This window comes from Phalacrocorax aristotelis, chromosome 16 (assembly GCF_949628215.1).
Source record: "Phalacrocorax aristotelis chromosome 16, bGulAri2.1, whole genome shotgun sequence".
Lineage (NCBI taxonomy): Eukaryota > Metazoa > Chordata > Aves > Suliformes > Phalacrocoracidae > Phalacrocorax > Phalacrocorax aristotelis.
In genome coordinates, this window is record NC_134291.1 from 10,895,693 (window position 1) to 10,914,606 (window position 18,914).

General features: G+C 42.6%; 3 protein-coding genes across 14 annotated transcripts in view; 1 reads left to right on the forward strand and 2 right to left on the reverse strand.

Annotated features, from left to right (window-relative positions):
• The window catches only part of STXBP4 (syntaxin binding protein 4), a 78,905-nt gene extending 76,220 nt beyond the window's left edge, over positions 1-2,685 (reverse strand). For 5 of the 10 annotated variants that reach the window (XR_012663352.1, XM_075111336.1, XM_075111332.1 and 2 more), the window contains exons 1-2: positions 594-1,879; positions 27-149 (exon numbers count right to left, since the gene is read on the reverse strand). Coding sequence is in view for 7 of the 10 variants with exons in the window: in XM_075111336.1 (XP_074967437.1) it covers positions 27-64 (38 nt within the window). In the remaining 3 variants the exon portion in view is untranslated. Of the gene's footprint in view, positions 1-26; positions 150-593; positions 1,946-2,106; positions 2,311-2,556 lie in introns of those variants that run through there. The other 5 variants (XM_075111335.1, XM_075111334.1, XM_075111333.1 and 2 more) reach the window with 5 other exon arrangements.
• On the forward strand, positions 2,005-5,649 carry COX11 (cytochrome c oxidase copper chaperone COX11). The gene is made up of 4 exons (XM_075111346.1): positions 2,005-2,484; positions 2,576-2,731; positions 3,404-3,529; positions 4,026-5,649. The coding sequence occupies exons 1-4, from the start codon at positions 2,125-2,127 to the stop codon at positions 4,206-4,208; spliced, it is 825 nt and encodes a 274-aa protein (XP_074967447.1). The 5' UTR covers positions 2,005-2,124; the 3' UTR covers positions 4,209-5,649.
• Positions 5,650-6,525: 876 nt separating this feature from the next.
• TOM1L1 (target of myb1 like 1 membrane trafficking protein) overlaps positions 6,526-18,914 on the reverse strand; it is a 30,350-nt gene continuing 17,961 nt past the window's right edge. For all 3 annotated transcript variants that reach the window (XM_075111345.1, XM_075111344.1, XM_075111343.1), the window contains 9 exons: positions 18,717-18,833; positions 15,402-15,535; positions 13,007-13,067; positions 11,494-11,611; positions 10,540-10,636; positions 9,966-10,026; positions 9,010-9,088; positions 8,679-8,751; positions 6,526-7,719 (listed from right to left, as the gene is read on the reverse strand). In XM_075111345.1, coding sequence (XP_074967446.1) covers positions 7,656-7,719; positions 8,679-8,751; positions 9,010-9,088; positions 9,966-10,026; positions 10,540-10,636; positions 11,494-11,611; positions 13,007-13,067; positions 15,402-15,535; positions 18,717-18,833 — 804 coding nt within the window. In that variant the 3' untranslated portion in view covers positions 6,526-7,655. The remainder of the gene's footprint in view (positions 7,720-8,678; positions 8,752-9,009; positions 9,089-9,965; positions 10,027-10,539; positions 10,637-11,493; positions 11,612-13,006; positions 13,068-15,401; positions 15,536-18,716; positions 18,834-18,914) is intronic.

Sequence of the window (18,914 nt, forward strand, 5' to 3'; positions counted from 1 at the left end):
TCTGTACAGGGGGAAAAGATACTTACTTTTTATCTGTATTTGTTAGGGGATCTGTACTAGACATCTTCTTAGGTGCACTATTTTAATAAAAGTTCAAAATGAAGAATTCTGACACATGAAGCACTGGCTCGTAACCAAGATAATAATTGCTGTAAGAAAGGAGAAACCACTTTTTGAAACTTACATAGCTGCGTTTATTTTCAGTCACTGACAATGATTCTTACTTATTACTGGCTAGCTGAAATCACCTGGGAAAAGCACTTTCATGATACAACAGATACACTTCATTGCTGAACGCAGTAAGCAGTTAACAGCTCAGGCTTGGCTGTATATTGTACCAAAACAATTATGCTGTAGGAATTGGGGGAAACATGAACCCCCTGCGATTTAAAATTTCCCCCCCGCCCCCCAAAAAATTAAGTAACTGAGATTACAATTCCAGGATAAAGTAGTGTAACTGCTAAAGACAAAAACAATCTCATTTTTTTCCAGCAAAGGTTACCGGGGTGGGGGGTGGGGGGGGAGAATGTTGTTTTGAACATGACAAGGTGTTTTGTGTGTCTTTATTTCTCACATTTTTTTTTTAAACTTACTGTCTAGTATTCAGTGCCTATGGAATTCTCATGTGAAGTATGTAGGATATAGGCCAAAACGCATGCAAAATGGGGTTACGTTCCACTAACGTAGCAAAAACCCAGTCATTCACTTTTTATTAATGCATACGACAGGTCGACAAAAAATACAACCGTAAATGTACTGAGCTAAGACCGTTTGAAAAATCACTGCAAAAGCCTTAACGCAAAAATCTCTGTAACAGTAACAAGCCTTCCCGACCACCTGAGCTGTAGGGCCAGAGCCTCGCGGGGCCACCAGCCGGAGGCGACACCACCCCGAAGCCACGGCACGAGGGACTCGCCGAACGACGCGCGGGCGACAGATGGCAACGGGTGCTTGCGGTAGCGCTGACACGCTACAAACCTGGGCTAAAATCAAGAAGGCTCCCCAGAGCACAGCGTCAGCCTCCGCACAAACACACTGCCCGATTCATCAGGTTATATATATCTGCACGACCAAAATATTATATTCACTTTGGAATACCACAAGTTTTCCTGCAGCGGATGTTTTCAGACCTCTCCCCAAAGGATCAAAACCAACGCCATCTACATACAGAGGAAAAGCTGCAACATTGCTTCGCTCTCGGCTTTATCATTCTCCTATTCAACGCAACTAAACGCAAAAGCGAAGCGCAGCGGGAGCTGCCGAAGTCACCGCGCGATTCCCGTTACCGGAGCGGAGCAGTGCTCTAAAGCAATCAACTCAAGGGTTGCTACAGCCAACTTTGTTACGGTGCACGGGAAGAAAAATTGCGTTTGCGGGTTTGCCTAACCTTGCCTGCCCTGAAGCCATCGCTGTTTACAAACAGCGCTCAATCCCTGCCCGACGCGCCAATATTTCTGCCTGAAAGAAAACAAATCCGTACATAAAGAGAGGAAACTCAACACGAACCAAAGCACCGCTGGAAAAAAATAACAGCCGGCGTCAGGGAGACAAAGGGCCGAAGCCCCTCGCCCCGCAGGGCACGAAGGCGGCGTTACCGGCGCCGGGCCGAGCGCTCCCGCGGCCGCCGCTGCCCCGCAGCGCGCTCCTCCTCGCCCTGACCCCGCTGAGGTACTCCGGTAACGGCTCCCCCTCACCGTGCCTCGCTACGGTAACCCGCTTCTGGCGGGCCCTTCTGCCACCAGCGTCCCCGGGGGTGCGAAACCCCGCCGACCTTCAGGGCTGCCGCAGCTCCCCCGGTGCGCACCCCGCCGCCCGAGCGGCCCCGCCGGGGAGGGAGAAACAACGGCGGCGTCTGGCGGGAACCCGCGCGCGCACACACACACACCCGCGCCCCTCAGAGGAGCGAGCACCGGGAGGCCCCTCCGCAGCCACGCTCCCGCCCCTCACGGCGCCAAGGGGGCGGCGGCCCCCCCGGACCCCGCCGCGGTCTCCCCCGGTCCCCGCCAGAGCCCGAACGCCGCGGGGAGGAGGCGGAGCGACCTGAGCGCGGGCTCACCCCGCCGCCACCGCCTCTCGCGAGAAGAGCGGCGCTTCCCCGCCCGGTACCGGCAGCCGCGGGCGGCGATGGGGCTGTGCGGGCGGGGCTGGGCGCGCGGCGGCGGCCTGCAGCTCCCCGGGGCATCGGGCCCGCTCTTGGCCCTGGCGCTGGGCCGGGCCCTTTCCCGGCCGGGACGAGTTGGCGGGTGGGCGCCGCCGCGGCCGGAGGGGAGGGCTCGGTACGGCCTGTGGGCGGCGGCGGCGGGCGGACGGGCGCCGGCCCCGCCGGGGAGCCGCGGGCTGCGGAGCTCCAACCCCTTCACCCGCGGGCAGGAGGAGGAATGGCGGCGCCGGAACCGGTCTGCGCTGGCCTACATCGCCGCCGCCGCGGTGGGCATGGTGGGCATGTCGTACGCGGCCGTGCCGCTCTACCGCCTCTACTGCCAGGTACCGGGGAGCCCCGCGGCGCCGCTGCCGGCCGCTGCCCGCCGGGAGGCGCGGGCCGTGCGGGGCACCCACCGCCTCTCCTCTCTGTCAGGCCACCGGCCTGGGCGGAACGACGGGCACCGGCCACGGCGCGGAGCGGGTCGCCAGCATGGAGCCGGTGAGGGACCGCGTCGTCAGGGTCACTTTCAACGCGGACGTGCACTCCAGCATCCAGTGGAGCTTCAGGCCGCAGCAGAGCGAGATCTACGTGAGTGAGCGCCCGGGGGGGGGCGTGGGGCCTCGCCTCCGCGCTGCGGCCGCCGGCACCTGCGATGGGGGGGAGGGTGCCGCCGCACGACTGCCCCCAAGGGGCGGGGGGTACACCACAAACTCTGTGTGCGTACACATTTATAAAAAATACATCTGGAGTGGCTGCATATCTAAACCTGGGGGGTTGTGCCAGACTTCGCCCCCAGTACATCCCCTTCTTGCCCCTACCCTTGTAGGGCTTTTTTCATATTTAAAAAAAAAATCTACTGTTTAAAGTTAGTTCTTAATAAAAAGTCAAAAGGAGACATGCTTCCTAATTGGTTTCTGAGTCCAGTACCAAAAGAATTAACACCTCAAAACTTAAATGTACACCACATATAAATCTGCATATTAAAAAAGCTCCACCTGCAGCGAAGTGGCTGAAAATAGAAGCCTCAGTGGCAAAGTGGTTAAGATTAAAAATGCACACATGTAGCATTGTGGATGCGTTTAGTTTTGAAGGTGGGTATATAAGCAGAATATTTGTGAAGTTGTGAAGTAATCAAGCTGAAGCAGCAAAAGAGAGAATGTACTAATTCTAGCTAAGTCTAAAGAACTGCTTTGAGGTGTGGAGGGTTGCAGTGGATTTAAAAAGAAAAAAAACCCATCACTCTGCAATTGCTTTATCCAGGTGGTACCAGGAGAGACTGCACTGGCATTTTATAAAGCAAAAAATCCTACTGACAAACCCATAATTGGAATCTCCACCTACAATGTAATACCCTTTGAAGCGGGACAGTATTTCAACAAAATACAAGTAAGTGTGGACAAAGCAAAGATCACATTTTCCTTTTACATGAATGAGAATTATTATCCATAAATTAACTTTTTCCTCATTTTAATCCTGGAGACCATTCTTTGTATGCCAACATTTTTAAGAGAGTAACTTGATGTTTTTTCATATGACAGCACGACAGGTCATTCTTCGCCTTACTGACTTCAGAACACGCTGAAGGACACGGCCAGCTAGAGTGGCTCCCAGATAGGTGGTATTTAGTATCACTGGCTTTGAGGGCAGGTGGTGGTGATGTGAGCTGGCCCGGCCAATTTGCATGTCAGGTTAACTTCATTAAAAGCTGATTGTTTTCCTGTAACACAGAGGAACAGAATTGCTGCCTTGATGCTCACATGGTTGATAGTTACCAGGATTTTAGGATTTTAAAAGACGAAGCTTTCCTTTGCATTGGCAGAGATTAAGTTTACCGTAGCTTTTTGTTGTTTAATTGTTTGGGTTTTTCTTGCCCCCCTTGCAGTGTTTCTGTTTTGAAGAACAGCGGCTAAATCCTCAAGAGGAAGTGGACATGCCTGTCTTTTTCTACATTGATCCAGAATTTGCAGAGGACCCTAAAATGGCTAAAGTTGATCTGATCACCCTCTCTTATACCTTTTTTGAAGCAAAGGAAGGACAGAAGTTACCACTTCCTGGATATCAGTAAAGGGCAATCTCTACACCATTTGACTTCTGCTACCTGACTGCCAGTTTTGAAACCATTTTTCCATGGAAGGAAAAACTGCAGGAGTACGATACAATATGAAATTATATTATTAAACCACTGTGGGCACATGCTGCTGTTAGGAAAGGATGTATTTCTCTTTAAAAGAAAAAAAAAGAACAAACCCCAACAACTTATGTAGTTGGAATATTTTTTCTTAGGTATAGTATTTCTTCATCAGACAATAGAAGGGAACACAGTGTTCCTGGGTGAGAGAGGGTTTTCTCAAGCTATCTTTTTATAAGACGATACATGTTACCTGAATACAGCGAGGCAAATTTTTAATTGCAAGTGTAAATTGAGATCTTCATTTAAATACAGAGGAACAAATCCGTTTAATAAGCATCTAAAATTGCATTGCTGGCTCTGAAGAATAACTTCCATGTAAGTTACTTTATAAAAAGGTAAAAACAGGTAATCAGTTCATGAAGTTGCAAAACTAAGCAAAGTTAGACTGTGTTGCTGTGTAGCCTTCCCATGGCACAGGAGCATAAGATGATTCAGATGATTATGCACCCTCTTGAATTATTACTGAATCAGTAGTTCATCTGGTAAGAGCAGACTGCTCTCAAACTGTTATCATTTGAATGAGGGACAGTAACTTAAGTGTAAGCACGTCAAATCCATGGTATGGTTTCCATTTGGAAATAACCATCTTCAAATTTCAATGTTGCGTTCAGCTCATTTAAAGTGTCTGTACTGCTAACAACTGCTCTTTCACGCTGCAGAGGGCTGTACACTGGGCACCTCCACACAGAGACAAGCTCGGCTTATGTATGAAAGGCGCTGAAAGGAAAGGCAGTACAGAAGCAACTGCTCTAAACTGCAGGCTGAATTAATAGCATAGGAGTCTCCTCAAAAACCAGAAGGAAACCAGCCCCATTCAGAGGTTAAGTCCGACAAAGCCTGCCCAGCAGCGAATCAGTTGTTCAGAGGTACTCCTAGGTACTCTGTTTACCATCAGAACACGTAAGCCTGTATTTATGTAACTTTTGGTCATTATCTGTGGGGTAGGGATAATAACACTTTATCATAGCTTTGCAAATGAGGAGCGAGTTGCAGAGCAAGTTTAAGTGACCTACTCATTTTCAGACAGGAATTAAGCTCAACCCAGTATCTCATCTGCTAGGCCAGTCCTTCCTACCCCTTTCAGCAGATGAGATCTAACAAAGACTAATGTTCGTTTGTTTGGACTCAGAAATAACTGTCAGTTACTCTAGGCTCAATGATGTTTGCATACCATAAATTTAAAAGTGCTTTTTTGAAAATAAATGGATGCTGCCTTTAAAATGCATTATTGTACCAGTTATATGTGGGGTTTAGTTTCTGGATGACATTCATGTCAGGTCTTAAACTGTATTTATTAAAGTTTTAAAATTTTTCATTCTTTGATCTCTCTAATGCATTTTATCCAGCAGAACTTGGGGAGCCCACACAAGTGAAATATATCTGTATGATATATTGATAGTGGCAAGCCTTATAATTCCAGTTGTGCTTCAGAAAAAAAAAGGTATCATAACAAATCTTTGAATCCAGGCTAGGAGAAAAAAAAATTCTTACCTGGGTTGTCTTTAGTCCGTTGTCTTTTTGAAAGGTCACCTGATTGTGACGCTTCTCCACACCTTGCTTTATTTTGGCCACATGCTTCGGAAGAAAAAGAGTGTCCCCCTGGCAAGTGCCAGGTTCATAAACGTGCAGGTTTTCCGCCGAGTTTGAAAGCCCAGGTTTGCACAGACACTGGGCACATTCCAACTGTAAAGCGCTCTAACCTCAGTAATTAGCCAGCTCCCTTCAGAGCTTTCATCTGTCTGTGACCATTTTGCTTCTTCCGTATTTATGGAGGAGTTCGGTTAGCGATCAGCCATTATGGATTGCCATACTCAAACAGCCTATTTTAATTTGTTACGCTTCAGTGTGGAGGGTTTTAACAATACAACCAAGCTGTAAGGAAAAATCGATCCACCTCAAAGCCTGTTTCAGCAGTTTTCCCAGGCTACTGTCCAGACCATTGCAAATAATACAAGAAAAGTAATAAAAAAAGCAGCTTACCTTTTCACCTCTGCTTACAAACCCCCCCCCATGTCTCAAGGTTGTCCTTTAGATACATGTAAGGTGTTGTAACGGTCCTACGGCAAGCTGCAGAAGTGCTAACCACGCAAGGGAACGCCATGGATTCGCTCTCATGCTTCCACCACTGTCTGTATTTGCTCTTGCGTGGAATACGCACGTCATCTGGTAAAAAACTCAGAAGTGACTGGGATTAATTTCTCAGTGAGCGTTTGTTTTTATTTGGAATTTTATGCTACAAAAATCGTATAACAGGCTGAGAACTTCTTATCACTTAAAGAGTTAATATAGTTAAAATGCAGTATTTCACAGAACTAGCTTATATCAATTATGAACATGAACTAAGTTCTCAAATTTTATACCAGTTAAATTTAGAGAACTATACCTGTGTTAAAGTGCACATTTTACATTCAGCATTAAAATAGATAAGGCACTTTAATTATTTAAACTGTTATTAACAGGGTTAAACAACTTGATTAAAAGAAATGGATAATATTGCTCATCTGCATTGTAGATGATTATTTTTTTCCTTCACCAGAACAGCAATCTCTGCAGGGCAGGAACATGGAAAGAAATGATTGCTCCCCCTCCAATATTTAGTGAGTAAATAAAAGCAACAGCAACAACGGAACAAGCAGGGCTTTTTCTCTTCTGTTAAGCACAGATGACAGCTCCTCGTGTCCCTACCAAGACAAAAATCCAACTATATGGTGGGCTTTTAGGAAGAAAATAAAACCTGTATTCAGAATATGAATGTAGGAAAAGTAACACTGCACGTCTTCTGACATCTATCAAGAGACCCGATTTTGGAAGAGTCCCACATACCAAAGCCCCCTTTTAAACTTCTGGGGAGATCAACAGAGAGCACAATGAGGCCAAAATAGAAATTGGATTCTGCAACTTCTGTAAACATAACGTTTTGCTTTGTTTGCTGCATAAAGGGGTAAAGCAATACAAAGGAACAGTTAACTTGGAAGCAAAGCTTTCTTCTGTAGCTGCAGAAGTCCTTTTTGTTTACTTGTGTCAGGTGTCACGTGTTAACTTCCTACGCAGGTGAATTTGGAAATCCTATTTTAAAGGCCCCCAAAATACTTTAAAATACTGCAAGTCACCTTGAAGAACATGCAGTTGAACATTTAGGACAAATGATCAAGGTGTAGATCCAAGTAACTCTTCCAACTTCCATACAGCTTAGTATTCAATTTGTTTGTTGTGTCAAAATACAAAACCTGTCCTGTTATTCACTTGTACATTATAGGAAGCACTGCGCAGGACCAACATCAGAGAGTAACGTGTGTTCTGTAAAAGATTCCACCTCCACCTTCAGCATTCTGTATTCTTTTTAACTTCTGTCTTCAGCATGACATCAATTTCTTCATAAATAGCTCTGAAAGAAGAGAAACAGGGCGACTTCTACATCACAGTTGCTTCATTTTGGCAAAATACACCAATGAAATCCTGCCCAAGCATGAACTGCACAGAGTTTATAGTGTTTGCCTAACAGAGCGGCATCAGCTGCGGGATGCCCAGGTTTCCATGGAAACAAAGAGCCAATCCTGTGGCGTGTCTGTGACTGTTCAATGAGACACCTCTGGACATTGTCACTTTTGATTAATCAAGCTTGGGAACAGGACTGCAAGACACAAACGCAAGCATACCACATGGCATGCAGCTACTGCACTCGTTAAAAAAAGAATAAAGCTGTGTTGAGATTATTCTACCTCAGAATTTGATAGTTCCTCAGAAATAAGCTTTGTGTAGATGGCTCACATTTTTTGCGATTTACTGGTAGAAAGGAGACTTCTGCCATCCGTTTAGTTTTGTATTAGTTTTCCATCTGACCACTTGGCTCCCTCCAGAGTCCCAGCATCCATTCCCTTTTGTAGCTTATATTTAAATTGAGGATTTTCTTGATATGCAGAACAACAACATTCTTAAAAATCACAATCGCTGTGAACAGGAATTACTTTGGCTACCTTGCTCGAGAACTATCTGTGTTGAACCGTCAGCTTCCTCCACCAGGACCCTGATTGTGTTTTATTCACCTTTTAATATCACCGAATAAGATTAGCAGATCGTTTTTGACTCAGCATTACTCCGCCGTTTTAACAGATGCTGTTCAATGAACACACTATAGGAGTTTATTCCTTAATTGGTTATGCCAGAAATATTCGAAGAAAATGTGCAAGACGCAGCCACTCATTTGCATTAGGGCCCAGCTGGTCAGCTAACTCAGTCTAAATAGTGTGGTGTGTTTTCTCACTAAAAAGAAAAAGCCATCTCAGAAGCCTTCTTGCCTTTGGCACCTAGGAGAAACGTATATTATCTATTTTAAAAGTTACTTACTCAGTGGGAGCCAAGGGATCAAATTCCATTATCTCGTAGTAATGAGGTGACTGTGACTTGTTCTTTGATGCAGCTGAAGAATAAAGACAGGCAGATAAATCCAGATTTAGATGTAAATGAAAAGCATGGTTACTCATGTTACTTTTTTGTATCTTCCTGGAAGCAGCAGGTTATCTCCTACCTATCTAGTTGCTTTAAATGCTACAATGGACAGACATTTGTCAATGTTTGTTGCTGCTCCTAGTCTTTAACAGCCATTATTTAAAGCCCTTAAGTTCTAACAAGAAAAATACATGTCCATGAAAGTTAGGTGGTCTGCAGTATTTATTACCTGCTGGTGATGGTCCATTTGTATGTCCAGTCTGCGGATTTACTGGATTCAGAGGCACTGGGCTTAAAAGGGTCACCAACTAAGAACATCAAGCAAAACAGGGCATAAACAGATTGGTCTATGAGAACTGGTTTGACTTAACTTACATAACTGCTGACTTATCTTCAGACTCTCGGACTATAACATGTAAATTCTAAACATCAACAGTTATCAATCTAATTAATCTCCATTCTCCACAAAAGGTTCAAAACATCTTTTAGTGTTGTCTATAGCACATCATTTATGTATGATTTACTTCTATGTAATTTGTTACACAGACTCAAAGACTACAGTATTCAGAATCCAGGTATCTGCTTCTACTTGCTGTTTAACATAGGGAATATGCGTACGTGTTTGGGGGCTGCTTCTCAGCTTTTCTATTTCATACTGCCTACCACAGAATAGCATTCCAATTCATAACATTACCTCAAAGCCCCTTCATATTCTTTCCATTCCTTCTGTCATGGGTGTTTTGTCTGCAGCATATACCATTTGTCCTACACTGTACTTGATTTTTAAGTGTTTGGGTTTTTTAGTGGGTTGTTTGGGGTTTTTTGTTTGGTTGGATTTTTTTTTTTTTTGTTTCTTATTTGAGGTAGGAAATATACCAGAGTAACATAATGGCAGCATGAGACCTCAGCTTGCTTCACACAGCAACGGATTAAACACAAATAATACAACAACTGCCTTCTGCAAACTGCCCTGAGATTGTGCTGGACCCAAGAAAACATGCTTTCATATTAGCACCAGGAAAGTTGGCCTGGTCACTAAATGCAGGGTGCTCCCTGATGTAAGGGGAAGGGCCACAGAACAGATCCTTGTATCGCATTTGGACAGTAGTCGGGTTAAATCCCAACAGTTCTCATTCTGACAGCTGCCAGCAGAGAATGATGATTCTGAACATGAGCGTTACTCACATTGCTATAGGAATGTCCAGCTGGGTTGCTTACACTATTGTTTTGTGCTTCAGCCGCAAATCTAGGAGAGAGTAATACATTGAAAGTCACCCAGAAACCATCAAACCTGCATATCCTGATTGTTACATTCTTTTTTTGCTGGTCTGTCTTTACCTTATGCCACAACCGAGAGCAGCATGGGCAGGTGGGCCAGCGTCCCATTCACATCAAAGGTAGGGAACTACAGGGACACCTCGCCTATCTTAAACTCTTCTTACTGACCTGTACGATTCACCTATTTCTCCCTTTCACTGCAGCGTTGGCAGCGAGCAGAAAGTCATAGATATCTCAGGTATGTTTTGACTGTTGAGATAAATTTATGTCTATGACTAAAAAGGGCTGCAGAAGTAGCATATTTTTAAGCATATTAAGCAATGCCTAGCACACAGTTTTCTCTTGTTTTACTGGACTAAAGTGTAACAGTAGCAAGTCTGTGTTCTCAGAGCTTTCTATAAACTTGTCAGATGAATTACAGTGTACTAATACCTCTGAAGATCTTTTATCTGTTACCATTTCTTGATAAGAGATTACTCACGGGAATTGCTGAGCTTTTGCAGCAGTTGCTAAATCTAGCTGTGGATAAATTGATGGATGATGCCTGTTTTTATCTTCAGGATGTGCAGATATGCAATCTGAAATTCAAAAAGAGGTAATTAATGATCATTTAAACATAATTAAGCAAATGTTAGTTACTTGTACTGTGAACATTGGAAGGGTAAAGTTTTGTTCCGAAGGCATATAAAGAATCTGAAATTAATTGCTTTTTATCACATGAAAGGCAGAATTTTAGTAACTCTGAGAAAGTTTTAGATGCAAATATATTTATCTCCTTAAAATGTCAGTAGTGCTATATGTGGTAGATACCACTTAAAACTCCTTTCACTATTTCTAAAAGGTTAAAATGGAATTAGAGGCGTTTATTCACACCTTTAACTTCAGGACACGGACCCCCTAGAGCAGATAAAGGCGGGGCTTCTGCAAACAGTAACTCCAGGTACCTAAGTTAGGAGCTTTACTCACTCCTCTGACTATGAAAGGAATCTAAAGTCAGAGGAAATTAGTACCTTTCTCAAAGTGAACTATTTCCAACACCAAGTGCCTCCTGAAACAAAAACTTAGGCAATCAAGAGGGTATAAGAAAAGCCTGCCTGTCTGTCCGTATTGCAAGCCTACGAAACAGGCAACTGCTACAATGTTTTACAAACTTCACTGTAATAGAAAACAGCATGTTCCGCTGTTTAAGTATAATGGGGGAAAAAGATTATTGCTTCCACTGTAAACAAATTACTGGCAGCCCTCTGCTACCTTACATTTTTGTCCTATGTACACACATCAATTCTCCTTGCAAGGAGATACGAGGAACATCCTTAAAGTTAAGGAGTTGCTTTGTTTTCTTCCTTGCAAGGAACTTCTTGATTCCTCCACTAAGTCCTTGTTGGTTTGGCTTTAGGAAACCAGACTGCAAGGGGAAAGTGCATTCATCACTTACTGAGGCCTGAAGGAGACATGGCAGAGTCAGTTTGCTGCCCTGGTGACACAGGAGATGGAGAATCTACGGAGAGGTCAAGTAGATCGCTTGAGGGAGCGGATGGCTGTTTCCTGTACAGCTTCACATTCGAAAAGGAATAAAGTTGTTTGTGGGGTTTTTGGTGATTTTTTTTGTTTTTTAAAATGGATCTTACATAGTTTTAAGCAAATTACTATTTTCACAGAATATAAGCTTTTACAATCATAATACTAAAATTGGAAAGTATGAGAAAGGATCAGTACTTGTTTATTTTTCCATGTGAAAGACAGCTAATGAAACAAAAAAACGCTTTCTAGAAAACATCAGTTTCAGCAAGGTTGCTATTTCAAAAAGTTAAGGAAAACAATTCTGAAGTAGAAAAGAGAATGGACTCAATTCTAAAAAGAAATCATGAGCTTGTTTAGATACAGGTTCGATACTGATCTTCTGATTGGTCCTGTACAATTATTTTCACACTACTTTTTTGTGTTATTGACACACATAATTAGGAGATTGATTTTTTCAGTCCTGTTTTGGATAGGAAAAGTTCAAAAACACAAGAATGTTTCTTAGGACAAAGGGTTCCCTTTGTTTCTCCTGTGAATGTGTTAGAAATAAAACAAAAATGTTGCCAATCAAAGATTTTAATAAAAGTACATGCTTGAATCATAAGGGTTTGGTCACACCAGATTAAAAAAAACTGATGATGCATTTTAAACTTGGAGACTCTAATATAAAAATGCACAGACTGCACCATTTGGACTATTAACTAATCCAACAGTGCATCATCAAGCAAAAACATCCACCAGCATAACCAGAATGTAGTAATAGCAGCTCTTCAAGGAAAACAAGATCGTCTTCTACCTTTTTTTAATAATTGTCAGCTGTGTTTCAGCATTCACAATGCAGTCATTTTCATATTGAGTCCTAGAGACTACACACAATTATGGCTTAGCAGAAGCTGAAAAACATGTGCAAAACTACTTTGGGCGATATAATTAACAACCATAATTACCAATCAATAAAGGATAGTCATTAAAGATGTGCTACAAGCCATTATTCACAATTCAGAAAAAGCTTTGACTCAGAAAAAACCATCAGTACTAGTGAATTCGGGTAGGGTAATAGTATTTCAGTCTATAAATGCTTAACAGAGAACAAATGAAAAGAAACATTATGGTTCCTCATTTTGTTTATGGCAGATAATAGCACCTAGCTGTAGAGGTAATAAACCAGCATTTGAATAGATCTCTCTCTCCTTTTTCTTGACCAAGCTTCCATCTTAGATTTGACATTTGCTACTTTAGTTACATGAATTTGCATGAAATTCTGCAAGTGAGACTTCAGAAAAATCAATGAGTAGTATCAGCCTGCTGTCTCCTGTGCCTCTCTGCTAGAGAATAAAAGTCTGCATGTATCAAAAGTGTATTTTTCACAATGAACAGGAAAAAATGTTTCAGTCCTGCAGTTCACGAGTTAATCTGTAATTACTCACTTCCATGCGTTCACGTTGTATTCTCTGATTCTCCAAAAAACGAACTCTGTTTCGAGAGAACCTGTTGAAGTTAGAGTTAAGTGTTCAATTTGGACACGAAATCAGTTATAATCAAGGTTTGATTATCAAACGACTCCAAGGTACCAAACAACCACTACAGGTCCTTTTCTGTGGGGCACTTGTCTCTGCACTAGCAGTGTGACTCTCTTCGCCAGGGCTGTGGTCCTCTGATCACCTATACTAACGCCAGTTTGTTCTTGGGCTCACTTTTGGAGACAGCCACCTGTTTCTTCCAGAAGAAAACCAACGCACAGCTGACAATAAAGTTTGCCTCTGTTCATGCCAGACAGGCAACTATGAACACACGCTGTGCCAGATCTGGCTCCTTCTGACCAGAACACTCTTCCAGCTGAGTCCCAGGAAGCCGCCTGTCCTCAGAGGTCCCACCACCACATGCCTACTCTGGGGCATTCTATGCCTTCTCATTATTTCAGGTGTTGGAAATAATTAAAAAAAAAAAAGAAACCAGAAAATCCACCTGCATAAATATTTACATATGGGGAGTCATAGCAGTGCTACACTGGGCCCAGAGGAGAGACAGTCAAGTGCTATTCAGCATCCATAACGCCGACCTGTTTCAGAAGTAAGAGCCCTAAGTGGTAGAGGCATGGGACTGTCTACACAACTGCTATTCAGGGTTACCATACTGGTGAGGTCCACAAAGATAGTACATATACAGGGGGGAACAGAAGAAGAAAAAACCTCTCCAACTGCAGAACGTATTTATCTGAAATACGGGAAGAACGGAAAAGTTGCAGAGCCACTAGAGGGAGTCATTGTTACACACACGAGGCCAGTTTATTGCACAATGGTGATTGCTCCTGATGTAATTTGGACTCTATGTTAGAGAATGCAGCACGCCTTGTCTTCAAACAATACACATAATATAAAACAGATGCAGCTGGTTAAAATCAGTTTGTCCTCTACACACTCACTGTTCAGAGGGAGTTCCACAGAACAAATCTTCTGCAAACATTAACCAAATAAATTTTAACACTTACCAACTCTCAAGCGCAACACAGCTTCACCCCAGAAGACTCATTACATATAAACAGTAACATTATAGTACTAAAACACGGAAGTTTTCTGTCCAGTTTCACATGGCCAATTAATTGCTCCTTCCATCACCAGGCGAGTCTTACATCAGCAATTTATTGAATTGCACCCACAAGCTACTATTCACAGTTCAAGAGGTTCTTGGCCTTGCCAGATTCAGCATAAGCCCACATCTGATTTCAGTGGATTTACAGAAGCTGAACAGAATTCTGGTTTTGCTTTACTAAAACGAAAAACTTCCTAAAGCAAGAAGTGAGCACACCATTCGTTCAAGGAGTTACTGTAAAGTATGCTAACGCTGCTGTAGACATAAGATTTAAGGATAAACGAAAACTGAATTTGGTCAAGATAAGGCCCAAATTTTGTGCAATGACACTTAGAAGAATTAGTGATATTTTCAGTGCAGCATTCAGAAGAGGTTTAAAAAGGAAAAAAAAAAAATGACTGAACCCTCTAAATCTGCTAAATTTAATCATGAATCATTGCACTTGATGCATAATGATTTTTGGAACATTTCTTAGCCATGGAGGAGATAAGCTACTTAACATGGAAGGCGAGTTCCTGTTAAACCACAATACTCTACCTGAGGATACTCACTGTGATATTTTGGGGGACAATACTGGAATTTTGAGTTAAAAATTCATTTCAGTTTTGCTAGCATCTAGTCGTGCTACCGATAGCATAACAGACAAATACACAGGATGTCAATGCAAGCACCACGGTGCTTCCATGTATAAAGAAAAACATTTTCTGCTGTAAGACAAGTAGAACAGCGTGTTTCAATCCAGTTGAGAAAAGCAAGTGACTCTCTTAAGCATGCAATGAGGCAGAATGCTATTCCATGGCCGATTTCTGCAGTAAAGCTGTCAAAGTTGTTTAGAAAGGAGAATAAGTAGTCTTTCCTGGAAGCATTTACACTTAACAGAGATAAGAACCACCACCAGCACCAAAGGGTTTGTAGCAGACTGATGACAAATTCACTGCGCAGTACCAAAAAGGGACGTCAAGTTCCAAAGTGCTTTTTGTTTACGTGCCTCCATCTGATTTCCTGTCTATGCTGTTAACTTGTCTTATCCCATTCTAACAGTTTTCCAACCACCTTTATGAACCGCTTCTGAAGTGTTTAGGGGAAGGCAAATATATATTTTTTCTCTTTTTGCCATCACGTTTCTTCTCTGTATTTAAGGACAAAATCTGTCTCCTGGTGGAGGATCAACATTGGATGTCTGTGGCCATTCAGTTAGAATACCAAATGTGAGGAGAGATGCTCTGCACTTACCTTTCATGGCCCAGGAGGACATTATTCAGATCTTCATTTACTTGTATTAACTCAACTATCACATCTTCATTCTCCACTGTCACCAACAATTCCATAATCCTCTCCTGCATCATCCGACAGGTCTTATACAGTTTCTGCCCGAGACAGTGAAAGAAAAAAAAAAGACAAATCATAACTGTGATCTCCCAATTTGTCAGTTCTGGAGAAGAATGATAAGACATTTGAGCACTGCAGACTCACGGGTAGCATTCCTTAATTTATACAAACCACACACATACCAAACATTGCAAATAGCATAATTTTCATGTCTTTGATCTCTGCAAGGCAGGCTGACAACTCCTATCATCACAGGCAGAACTTCTACCCCTAACCAGTTCCTACCCCTTGACCTACCTTTATTTCTAAAGATGTATCTGTCTCTAAGGCCTAAATTACAAATTGCAAAATAACAAAGACCCCTCTGGGTGACGCAGAGCACAGCACATTTGATTTGATCTTGTGTGAGGCTGATTAAACTCAGCAGGATACTTCGCATGGATGTAATGGATGTGATCCTGTCCAACATCTGCTTGGAGAAAAGACAACAGCAATCTAAAGACAGAAGTGCTCTGTGACACAAGTCTAGCTCTAACTATTCCTCGAAGTGGAGAAGTTTAGACGCACTGATTTTTCCTCAAAAAACATATACTTCATGTAAATAAATTATTTTATTTATGTAAAAAGAAATTTTGCACCCCTTTGCCAAATCTGCATAAGAATTAAAAAGTACTGTACCTTTCAGTACTGTATCTTCATAGACTAGGATAAAACACACAAGTGTATTCAGTTTAATGTCAGTAATTAAATTTAAAACCTCTCCAACTTTACTACCTGATCCACATTTAAAAAATGTGTACTTCTTACGATTCCATTATACAGGCCGACTAGCTTCTTTGTAAATATCATTTTTCAACAGAGAAGGAAATCGAGACACTCATTTCAAGCACAGATTTGCTAGGCTTTGCTCCTACCCACAACGATGCATGCACTCTTATGTTTTGAAAACTGGAGTTTTACAATGACGGACTACCAGCTGGTATAACAATCATCAGTGATTCCAATGGATTTGTGCTAATTCTTACCAGCTGATGATCTGGACCCAAATTCCTGCATGTCCATCAAGTATGTCTATTCACTGTCCAGTACAAAAGTTTGTTACTCTTCTTGGCTGATACTGAGCTCTAGCTATTCTTTAACTACTGTTACTGGCCAGTGCAATATTTCAAGTGAGATCTATCTTAAGCCTTGTCCAAAACAGGGTGGAGAAAGGGAGGAGCCTAGCCACTAATGAAGTTACAGAACTGAAAATATGTTGCACTGCTGAAGTATACCCCCTGTTACAGTTTTTATTGAGAGACTCCAGATCATCAGAAGGACTGAAATTAATGTCTCCAACTCACTCAAAGCCTAAACAAGCAGCTCTTATAATAAAGGACTTTGTTCTCTGACAACAAAAGCCTAATCCAAGCAATCCGGGTAGAGCTACAAACAAAAGGGAACATTAAACATCGTTAAAGGAACAGGCTAGCCATGCTTGATGCTTTATACCACTCAGCGCACAGGGGAAAAGAACAGAAAGAACACTGAAATTAACACAGAAGGAATGAGTTTTTAGTCATTCTCCCACAAATGGGAACTCCACACCCTGTCCTCAAACTTTTGCCAACAATTTTATTACTGGGAGTGTTAATAAGAATCCACTGGTTTACTGCGGGAAACCTAATCTGTGCCTACATGCAGAAGGGCCATAGTAAGAGACAGGAAATGAGAGATACTTTTCCTGTTTCGCAATCGAAGACACTTATCTTGTCATGGACTGGACAGAGGTGGCCAAGTATATTAAACCAGTGTATTCTCCTACCTGGGGTATCTTTCACTGTTTGGTTAAATCATCAAGGCCAGTTTGCACCTTGGCAGCCTCCCTGGTGGCAGTACCACTACAGCAGTGAAGTACTGTGCATACAACAGCCATAGATTAGCTGGTGGTGTCCATTGCTGGAACAACCTATACCCAACCCTTCAGTGCAGGCAATGCCAGCCCTCTGTAATCTATTGCAACAGCTGTTTGCCTTGCCTGTGTTTAAAGTCTACTCCGCTCAGATCATTGCTTCACAGGCCCTTCCTCCTTGGACTCAGAGCTCCACAAATCTCTGCAAAAGAGACAGTGTTGGAGATGTGAGGAATTTCCAGGGGAGCTAAAGCCACTGAGAGTTTGCATCTGGCTCCTATCTGGTTCCTCCAGACCAGCAGTGCTGCCTGTCGTTAAAGATGAGAGACAGTGGCAAACTGCTGCTGTCTCTCCATATCTCACCTCTACTTGTGAGCCAAAGCATAAATGGCCACAGCTGAACAGTACAACCTTGACAGCAAACCAACAGCACCCAGTGAGGGCTCCTTGCAAAGGAAAAAATTCTCCACTGGGCAAGAGAAGCACTCTGAAGGCTTGCAAAAATGAGATCAGTTCTCCAACAGATTTAATGCTGACAAATTGCCAAAAATGCTTCCTCATCATAGAGGTTTGGAGGTAAGTTTAGAAAAAAAAAGGATGTGGTAAAAGCTTTTTAAATTCTTGAAGACAATATGAAACAGAAGAACGTCCATTGATATAGTTCACTACTGAAATGCTAAAGTAATACCGCATTTTTAATTTCTAAAATAGAAAATACAGCATGAGCAAGTAGAACTGACACCACAGAAGAATGCCTGCATATTCACTGTCAAATCTGAACTCGACTATTGCAATACGCTTCCTTCAGGCTACACTTTAAGAGCACGTGGATTCATCTATAGCACAGCAAGTTCCCAAGCTTGGAGGTCACACACAGAACAAATGCTTCATATTCTTCACTGGCCTTCAGTCTGCCTTTAAGGTACTGGTAATAATAAAGAGAGCACTGAAAACTCCAGGACGGATATGAGAGAGAGACTGTGTCATCATCTATTTTCCCACAAGGCAACTGCGTTCAGGTGGAATGTTCTCAGGGCTGTTTGACAGAACATGCTTAACAGAGAACACTCCATTATGAAATTCCTTTGCCATTGGAATTCCCTAGAGCTTGAACTTGCATTGCAAGCTGTATTGTGCTTTCCTGACTATCTAGATGTCAGGGGAAGGTGAAGGCGACAGGAGAAAGCTGAGCAAAACCAGGGATAGAAACCTGTTGTCGTATTTCATCTGACAATCTGAATCCAGCTGTTACGAGAACGGATACAACATATTTTAAAATCAAAACTTTGACCAAACCAAATAGGCCTTACCAATGAATTATCACATACCTGTAAAAGATTCATATCATCTGGATTTTCAGAGCCAGGAACATTTTCTTTTAATATTGATGACATGACTCTCACGTTCATTTTTGCCATATCTAGTTCACTGTATAGTTTCCCAATCTGTTGAGTTCAACAGGACAGAATATTGCGTAGGCGAACAGAGTGAGCAGAATAATTCTTACCTCTAATACATACTTTCTT